Source organism: Pempheris klunzingeri, chromosome 22 (assembly GCF_042242105.1).
Source record: "Pempheris klunzingeri isolate RE-2024b chromosome 22, fPemKlu1.hap1, whole genome shotgun sequence".
NCBI lineage: Eukaryota > Metazoa > Chordata > Actinopteri > Acropomatiformes > Pempheridae > Pempheris > Pempheris klunzingeri.
This window is the reverse complement of record NC_092033.1, coordinates 7,707,426-7,717,851: the sequence shown is the minus strand read 5'-3', so window position 1 is coordinate 7,717,851 and position 10,426 is coordinate 7,707,426. Positions and strand designations below refer to the sequence as shown.

Below are 10,426 nucleotides of genomic sequence, written 5' to 3'. Positions count from 1 at the left end.
TAGATCCAGAAGTTCTTAAACTGAAACTTCCCCTGGGCTTCTTGACAGGACCAAGATGGAGAGGTGGCGATTTCAAAGTCAGCATTTGTGGAGCTGGTTCAAAGACTAATTGGAGACCAATCTGAAAAAGAACATTATTTTAAGGTGAGTTTTATTTTAGATAATTGCATCTATTGTATGTATCTATCTGTAAAAAGATATATAAGGTATATTTGATACACGACAATACACATGAGGTTTATAATATATACTTTTTTCCTGTCAAAGGAGGTTTTTTCAGTCCAGTATGGAGCCCGTTTTGATACAGCGCTGCAGATCCTGGTGTGGGAGTTCTTCTCCCGGCTGGAAGAGTTTATCCCGGTGCCAAGTTTTTCACAGGTACGCAACAGGGTGAAGACACACTGAATCAAACTGAATCCTCAAACCACTTGATCACTAAATACAGGCTGCTAAATGATTACTAGAGAATAGGCCACTGATCCCACTGTGCAGTAATGGCTAATAGAGTAAAAATGTTTTAACTGTAGGTGCTCATCTCTACATCAAATGTAGATGCACGTTGTAAAGGATAATCTCTAGAGCCTTTACAAATGTACAATAAGCCTTGAGTTAAAAATCCGCCCACTCTTCCTCTCCAGGTATTCTCCACATTTGACATTTCTTCCCTTGACTGCAAGTTTGAGCAGTTTGTCTCTGACCCTGATGATCTGAAGAGGATTTTGCAGCACCAACAGGAGCGGCAAAAGTTGACTAAAAGTAAGAATTCATTGACATTTGGTATTCTTAACACCTCCTTTTGATGATGTATAAATAGTTTGTTTTGCTAATCCCCACTCACTCCAATATCCGTCCTCTAATGTATTACAATGATAATATAATCTAAAATAATACTATGTAATAACATTTCCAGTATTCTGTATTGACGTTTTCTGTAATAATAATTTATTCTGCTGCTTAAAGTGTTGCATTACTGCCAACACGACTCTTCACATGGAATTCCTCCTCTAGGATCAACGTTATCTCTGTTTCTCAGGCGAATTCACCTTCACGTCAGACACCATCCTCTCCACGCTCGCATCTAAACAGACCTCGGCTGCATCTGAAGATCAGATTGATCAGAAAACGGATGCAGGAGGTGTGAACGGCAAGCCAGACACTGAGGAGTCACATGGAAGAAGTCAAGACAGGTCAGAGCAGAAGCTGCTGAAGCAAGAAAGCAGCTTTAGCGCGGAGGACGTTTGTGATGACGGCGAAGAGACCGACGACAGCTCAGCTGAAACTAATCCAAACTCTGGGCTGCACGAGTACGGGCTGTCACCACTCACGTCCTCTCCATGTTCTGAAGAAGCTGCTGCGGCAGGTGACGATGGTGAGCGTCTTTTACCTTGTACACGACTTTCTGGATAATCTATGAAAAGTACTGAGGATCACCTGTTCATCAGGCATGCAGTCGGCTTTGAAGTCATATTGGGGCAAAATCTTCACTTAGCATGTAGATGGTCTTTTTTCTTGCCTCCTGCTGTCTAGTGTTTATGAGTTATGATTGGTGTGTTTTAGATTTGTTCCTTCTTTCACTGCTTTTATGATCTTATTCATGATTTTATCATATATATTTAGTTTTTCTTTTTCTTTTACTCCTGTGAAACACTTCTCACTTTTACTGTGACTTTGCTCTGTGAAAAGTGCTATACTAAATAAAAACTTTTCTTGCTTACTAGATTCTGTTTAGGGAATTCATGACTAATTCTCTTGTTTCCTGTCAGCAGGAACAGCAGGTGAAGCCTCCTTCCAGCCACCCAGATGCTCAGAAACCTCAGTGGAAGGAGGAAAGAAACATCTGGATGTGAGCAGAGACAAGGAGCCATCAGAGGAGAGCACGATCCGGTCCTTGACGAGAAGCAGAGCTGATGTCAGTGAGAGCTCCAGAGGACCCGGTGCAAACACCTGCCTGGAGTGTGGCAAGACTTTTGCATCTCGTTCCTCCTTGAAGAAACATCATGTAGTTCACTCCTCTGTACGGCCTTTCAAGTGCACTCAGTGCGACAACTCGTATAAAAGTCAAAAATACCTGAATCAGCATTTTCTTATCCACTCTAAACCCAAAGCCCTGTCCTTCGCTTGCAGCCTTTGTGAGAAGAGATTTAGCGCTCAAGCTTTGCTCACAGTTCATCTGCGAAGACACAGTGGAGAGAGGCCGTTTGCCTGCTCGTACTGCGACAAGAGGTTCCTCACAAATGCAGTCCTGAAGTCTCATGTGCGCATTCACACTGGTGAGCGCCCATACGCCTGTACTTTTTGCGACAAGAAGTTCACGCAGCTGTATCCGCGCACCGTGCACCTCAGGATGCATAAGAAAGAGAAGCCGTACCTGTGCAGCACATGCGGTATGTCCTTCTGTAGCTCCGGGGCCTTGCTGGTGCATTCACGCACTCACACAGGTGAGCGGCCTTATCAGTGTGAATCCTGCGGAAAGGGTTTCGCCACGGCCGTACAATTGACGGTGCATCGGAGATTCCACACAGGGGAGAGGCCGTACTCTTGCTCACAGTGCGACAAATCGTTCCACTGTAGTTCAGGACTGAAGAAACACACACGGACACACACAGGAGAGAAACCTCACCAGTGTTTAACATGTCACAAGACCTTCTCCCAGAAATCCAACATGAAAATACACCTCAAAGTCCACAAGAACATCTAGCAGACTGTTTTTGGACCTGTGCTGTGAAGTGTCTTACGTGATAGATAAGAGTCAGTTGATTCCGAAGTCAGGACAGACTGCTTTAATACATATTACTAAAATGTATGGGTCTAAGTAATCTTGGAGATAAAGAATGTAAGCGAATCAAATTAAATATACCAACATTAAGGCATGCTCATATGTGTGTAAGCCCTTTATGCTGTAAGAATGTCAATAAGCAGGTGTGCCTATATCAGGGTGTAAATTTTACCCCAATTGATACGTTTCCAGTTTCCAGCTGAGAATAAACTTGTTGCTGCTGTTTGGTGGAGAAATTATAATGGTGACACCGTTTCAAAACCAATTTTTTGGCATTTTTTGTACTTTAATTTGTTATCATTGACTGGCTGACATATACACACCCATACACCAATATCAATACATCTAAGCTGAGCCTGGTTGATTTATCGGTAGGGCTCTAGTTCAGGTGGTTGAACTCAGTGACTATAATGAACGTGTATACCAAAGATTATAATGGCTTTTTTTAAATTTTAATGTAGGAACAGAGTAGGCTGAAGTCTTACTATAGAAGTGGTCACTAGAGAGGCTGCAGCTACCATTTTAATCTTTAGAGCCATACACTTTAATTATGATTCATTTGACAACATTAACATTTTACATTACATCTTGTTGACCTCCAAATAATCCCCAGCACGTTCAGATTTATGACCATCAGTTTGTTTACATTTTAAAACAGAGCCGATGAAGTATTTGCAGTTTAATGAATTACATGTTGGCTATTATTAGTTATTCATGTCCAATAATTACAGCACACGAGACAAATAAAGTGCGAGTAAATTTAAAATTGAGTGATTAAACAAGTAGCCAGACATGAAAGATGGATATTTACATTTTGATATTGCGCTGAAATGTTATTTTGAAAAATAGCAACAACTTTTGCGTTCCTATAGCAACCACATGACTTCCGTTATGCGTCTCCCCCTTCAAAAATAAACCAGAGAATTTGGCCACTGTTATTTTAATATTGTCTCAGCGTATTATCATTTGGTATGCCCCCATTAAAATTAAATGGTGATCACAATATAGTAAAGGGATCACATATAGGCCAAGAGGTATTTTTTGGTCTTTGCCAGTAAGATCTTTGGACCAAATAAAAACTTTGTGAAGATGCCACTTTTATTTTGAAGGATGCAAACCGGAAGTTTCAATGTTGTTTATGTTGGACGCGCACAGGGTCCTGAAAACGTTAGCTAGCAAGACTAAAATACTCTTACAACAAAACAGTATTTGCATTGGCGATAGTCTAAAATATGATAAACATATGTGTAATCAGCAGAAAATAAAAGTAACGATTAGAGGGTGACTTTCAACTTAAATACAGTCAGCAAATCTAAGCTAACTATCTGACACGCTGCAAAAATGGCCAGATATCGAGTAATCTTAGTAATCTCGGAGATAAAGAATGTAAGCGAATCAAATTAAATATACCAACATTAAGGCATGCTCATATATGTGTAAGCCCTTTATGCTGTATGCTGGGTGTAAATTTTACCCCAATTGATACGTTTCCAGTTTCCAGCTGAGAATAAACTTGTTGCTGCTGTTTGGTGGAGAAATTATAATGGTGACACCGTTTCAAAACCAATTTTTTGTACTTTAATTTGTTATCATTGACTGGCTGACAGATACACACCCATACACCAATATCAATACATCTGAGCTGAGCCTGGTTGATTTATCGGTAGGGCTCTAGTTCAGGTGGTTGAACTCAGTGACTATAATGAACGTGTATACCAAAGATTATAATGGCTTTTTTTAAATTTAAATGTAGGAACAGAGTAGGCTGAAGTCTTACTATAGAAGTAGTCACCAGAGAGGCTGCAGCTACCATTTTAATCTTTAGAGCCATACACTTTAATTATGTTGAGTGATTAAACAAGTAGACAGACATGAAAGATGGATATTTACATTTTGATATTGTGCTGAAATGTTATTTTGAAAAATAGCAACAACTTTTGCGTTCCTATAGCAACCACATGACTTCCGTTATGCGTCTCCCCCTTCAAAAGTAAACCAGAGAATTTGGCCACTGTTATTTTAATATTGTCTCAACGTATTATCATTTGGTATGCCCCCATTAAAACTAAATGGTGATCACAATATAGTAAAGGGATCACATATAGGCCAAGAGGTATTTTTTGGTCTTTGCCAGTAAGATCTTTGGACCAAATAAAAATTTTGTGAAGATGCCACTTTTATTTTGAAGGATGCAAACCGGAAGTTTCAATGTTGTTACTGTTGGACGCGCACAGGGTCCTGAAAACGGTAGCTAGCAAGACTAAAATACTCTTACAACAAACAGTGTTTGGATTGGCGATAGTCTAAAATATGATAAACATATGTGTAATCAGCAGAAAATAAAAGTAACGATTAGAGGGTGACTTTCAACTTAAATACAGTCAGCAAATCTAAGCTAACTATCTGACACGCTGCAAAAATGGCCAGATATCGAGTAATCTTAGTAATCTCGGAGATAAAGAATGTAAGCGAATCAAATTAAATATACCAACATTAAGGCATGCTCATATATGTGTAAGCCCTTTATGCTGTATGCTGGGTGTAAATTTTACCCCAATTGATACGTTTCCAGTTTCCAGCTGAGAATAAACTTGTTGCTGCTGTTTGGTGGAGAAATTATAATGGTGACACTGTTTCAAAACCAATTTTTTGTACTTTAATTTGTTATCATTGACTGGCTGACATATACACACCCATACACCAATATCAATACATCTGAGCTGAGCCTGGTTGATTTATCGGTAGGGCTCTAGTTCAGGTGGTTGAACTCAGTGACTATAATGAACGTGTATACCAAAGATTATAATGGCTTTTTTTAAATTTTAATGTAGGAACAGAGTAGGCTGAAGTCTTACTATAGAAGTAGTCACTAGAGAGGCTGCAGCTACCATTTTAATCTTTAGAGCCATACACTTTAATTATGATTCATTTGACAACATTAACATTTTACATTACCTTGTTGACCTCCAAATAATCCCCAGCACGTTCAGATTTATGACCATCAGTTTGTTTACATTTTAAAACAGAGCTGATGAAGTATTTGCAGTTTAATGAATTACATGTTGGCTATTATTAGTTATTCATGTCCAATAATTACAGCACATGAGACAAATAAAGTGCGAGTAAATTTAAAATTGAGTGATTAAACAGGTAGACAGACATGAAAGATGGATATTTACATTTTGATATTGCGCTGAAATGTTATTTTGAAAAATAGCAACAACTTTTGCGTTCCTATAGCAACCACATGACTTCCGTTATGCGTCTCCCCCTTCAAAAGTAAACCAGAGAATTTGGCCACTGTTATTTTAATATTGTCTCAGCCTATTATCATTTGGTATGCCCCCATTAAAATTAAATGGTGATCACAATATAGTAAAGGGATCACATATAGGCCAAGAGGTATTTTTTGGTCTTTGCCAGTAAGATCTTTGGACCAAATAAAAATTTTGTGAAGATGCCACTTTTATTTTGAAGGATGCAAACCGGAAGTTTCAATGTTGTTACTGTTAGACGCGCACAGGGTCCTGAAAACGTTAGCTAGCAAGACTAAAATACTCTTACAACAAACAGTATTTGCATTGGCGATAGTCTAAAATATGATAAACATATGTGTAATCAGCAGAAAATAAAAGTAACGATTAGAGGGTGACTTTCAACTTAAATACAGTCAGCAAATCTAAGCTAACTATCTGACACGCTGCAAAAATGGCCAGATATCGAGGTTTGTATTTGAAACCATAAGCTTCCACTTAAAGGATGTTTGATGTCAGTGTGCCTCAGGCTTGGTTAGGAGGATGTAGCTAATACCGTAACAGCCAGTCTCCTGTTGGTCAGTTATCACCACCTAAAAGCTACATAGTCAGATAACAGCTAAGGTCAATAGTGTTATTGCCTTTGAGTGTGTTTAGCAGACATAAGATGCTGCATTTACTTGAAGTATTACAGTTTAATAAGTATTTTGTTTGCTTCTCTCTGCCTGCACCTTCTGTCAGATCCCCATCTACCTCTGTCATCTCTGCGTCTGCTGGTTCCTCCACTGAGGCTGATGTCAGCCTGCATGTGGCAGGTGGCCCAGGAAAGAAATGTAGAGCAGTATGACAAACTGGCTGAATTCATCACAGTAGTGACAGAGATGGTCCCAGAGCTTTTGAGCTACAAGCAGAAGACTCAGCTCATCCTGGGACTGAGAGCTCGGGTGAGGACACGTAGATAAACTGACTATTTATTAATAAAAAGTACAAGTATCTGTAGGAGAACTTGTTTTTCATCTGTGTGGAAAACTGGATTATGACGCTTTCCTAGATGTACAGTAATATTCATGCACTGATATCATAACGTGTATAGTCTGTTCTTTTGGTATGTTATTGGACTGTGTAGATAGATAGAAATACTTTATTGATCCGAGGGAAAATTCTGGTGCTACAGCAGCAAAAGAGCAAAAGCACTGTGGTTCTTATATTGACATGTAATTGGCCATAAACTTCAACATAAATGCACATTTTGTGTCTTAGATAATTCTGGAATTTCTAACAAAGATAGATCCCATCGATAGTAATGGCATCCAGGAACACCTCAACATTTTTCAGAACATGACAATGAACTGCAAGGAGGAAGAGGTAAGAAATATTTGTCTAAGTGTTGTCATACTGGCATGACCTTAAACAAATGCCCAAATTATATTTCTATTATTAGATAGAGATGCAGCATTCATACACACTACCCGTATTTAGTTGAGTGGAAAACTGATGACAAAGTTAAAAATAAACATCTCCTGGGCTTCATGGCAGGATCAAGATGGAGAGGTGGAGATATCAAAGTCTGCATTTGTGGAGCTGGTTCAGACATTACTTAGTGACAAATATGAAAAGGATACATTTCTCAAGGTGAGGTCTCCCTTTAACTATCATCAGTGACATTTTTCAGTTTGTGTCAGTTTTTTTCATCTGTGTCGAAGCTATTTTTTCTGTATATATTTGAGGTATTTTCTTAAATAACGATGTAACACTCTGTATTTATGCTATTTTTTCCCGTCCAGGAGATGTTCCCAGCACTGTACGGATCCCGTTTTGACACCGTGTTGCAGATCCTGGTGTGGGAGTTCTTCTACCGACTCGAGGAGTTTCTTCCAGTACCAAGTTTTTCAAAGGTGAGCAGCATCAAGGTCACGGTTGTTTGCAGATCCTGCATTATTTGAATTGCGCTAATAGTATTATTTGTGGATTTAACTTACTACTACTTACTACTAATAGATAATAAGGACTCAAATATCAAATATAAGTCATGATGAAAGTAATTTCATTGGTTTTGGTTTGGCTTGGTTTAGGCCAAGTGCTGGACATTGCTGTTTATTGTCAGTATACCAGGTTATGAATATAGACCCACAGTGACAAGAGTGATGAAAAGGAACTTTTTTTTAATTTACCATTACTCTTTTCCACTTCTCCAGGTGTCCTCCGTGTTTGACCTGTCGTCCTTTGACTTCCAGTTTGAGCAGTTTGTCTCCGATCATGACGATCTGAGGAAGATTCTGCAGCATCAAAAACAGAGACAAAAGTTGACTAAAAGTACAGGACTTTGGCATTTTACCGTAATAATGAACAATGAAGCCCTTTATTATGAGTGATATATTACTTTGGTTAAAACCCCCTTCTGATTTTCTCTTACAGCTACTGATGAATATATTTTATATATATATACACATATACATATACACACACTGCCTTTAACAGGAGTGTTTCCTTTTGTAGGTGAGTACTCCTTCATGTCGGACACTATCCTGTCCACACTTGCATCTAAACAGACCCTAGTGGCCTCGGAAGATCACACAGATAGTATAAGAGATGGAAAAGATGGACACAGCAGTGATGAAGAGACTGACAACAGTTCTATTAAACCTGATCCATCAAACTCTCAGTTTCAGGAGAGTAGGCTGTCACCACTCGCTTCCTCTCCGTGCTCTGATGAAGCTGGACTAGCATGTGACAGTGGTGAGCATCCTTAGTTTTACGAAGCCCCACTTATTTCTGATGTTCTGTCTTTCTTCATCTCAGTTTTTGCCCATTTGTACGTCCAAATTCATACAAATATCCAACACATTCAAAAGTGAATTTGTGTGGCTCTGACTGAGAAGCATTTTATCAATGTTTTTTCACACTAATAACGGTAGCTCAAAGCCTCAGTGTTGCTGAGCTTACCCAAAGGTTAGTACTGGCACATAGATTTAAAACTGGAAACAAATACCTGCTTCAAAGGTGATAAAGGTCATACTGTGTAAGAAATCTCAGTTGCCATGGTACGAAGGCCATTAGTGCTATGCAGAGCTATTTTCCTGTACTATCAGTGCTTAGTCTGAAAAGTACAAAAAAAAAAAAAAACATGCTGAAAAGACTAAACCACTTGGATTTCTTTCCTGCAGATCACGTCAGCAGCTGGGTCCCTCAAAGCGCCTACTATTCCCTACCAGTTGTTTACGAGACCCAGGTGACAATCTCAGAGGAGGCTGTGGCGGACAGCACCAGAGTCCAAGAGAGTAATAGAGCTGCAGAGTTAAAGCTGAACTTGTCCTCCACTGCAGAGGAAACCGGAAACCTCACCTGCCTGCAGTGTCGGAAGAGGTTTAGGACACCAGTAATGTTAAGACGCCACCTAAGAGCCGAACATCCATCACTGAAGCAGCTGCACCGCTGTGACAAATGCGAGAAGACTTTCCAGACAAAGCGTCGCCTTGAGCAGCACTTTCAAGCTCACTCTGATGTGAAGCCGTACGTTTGTTCCTATTGTGGCAAAGGGCTTCCATGTCCGAAAGTGCTGGAAACTCATTTGCGTCTTCACACAGGGAAGCGTCCGTATGCCTGTAAGTATTGTGATAAGAAATTCGACCAGCCGTACTCGCTGACGCAGCACATCAGACTGCACAAAGGGGAGAAACCGTACCTGTGTAGTGAATGTGGGAGAGCCTTTTCCAACAGGGGTGCGTTTCAGATCCATTCACGGTTGCACACAGGTGAAAGACCGTATCACTGCAAGGACTGTGGGAAAAAATACATCACGCTGCAAAGGCTTAAAGTGCATCAACGAATTCACACAGGCGAGCGTCCATTTCCCTGCTCCCAGTGTGGTAAGTTCTTCCGGTGCCAGTCAGGGCTCGCTAAACACATTCGAATTCACACCGGAGAAAGACCCTATAAATGTGTCGCCTGTGACAAGAGATTCTACTCATCAAACAACCTGAAAATACATTTGCGAAGTCACAAGGAGACGAGACAAGCAAAAGCATCGACAGAGTGATCTTTTCAGAGTGGGCCCTATACCTCATGTGCTCTTTCATATATGGAACATTGAAGGTTTGAACAGTTCAGGTTTGTGTTTGCATCTGTACATCTAGATATTTATTCCATTGTCTACAGTATGTTTGTGTCAAGCTTCTGCTGTTATTGTCTTGTTCCTTGTGAATATTTTTGTATACTTTGTGAAATTTACTCTCTAAACTTTGCAGGTGAAGTTTGACCATCACTGACTAAAGTAAGTGTAATCACAAATAAAATATAATATACTGAATTTGGGTGTAATTTCTCTTTTTGTGTCTCAGTTAAATTCCCCTCCACTATCACTGAACTAAACCACAAAGAAACCTTGATTAGAAAAGAG

General features: G+C 39.7%; 1 protein-coding gene across 1 annotated transcript; it reads left to right on the top strand.

Annotated features, from left to right (window-relative positions):
• Positions 1–1,243: 1,243 nt before the first annotated feature.
• LOC139222251 (zinc finger protein 11-like) lies at positions 1,244–10,162 on the top strand. Its single transcript, XM_070854225.1, has 9 exons — positions 1,244–1,304; positions 1,767–2,680; positions 6,846–6,974; positions 7,291–7,395; positions 7,567–7,662; positions 7,815–7,925; positions 8,226–8,343; positions 8,527–8,703; positions 9,195–10,162. Exons 1-9 carry the CDS (start codon positions 1,244–1,246, stop codon positions 10,064–10,066), a joined length of 2,583 nt encoding a protein of 860 aa, XP_070710326.1. The 3' UTR covers positions 10,067–10,162.
• Positions 10,163–10,426: the final 264 nt, after the last annotated feature.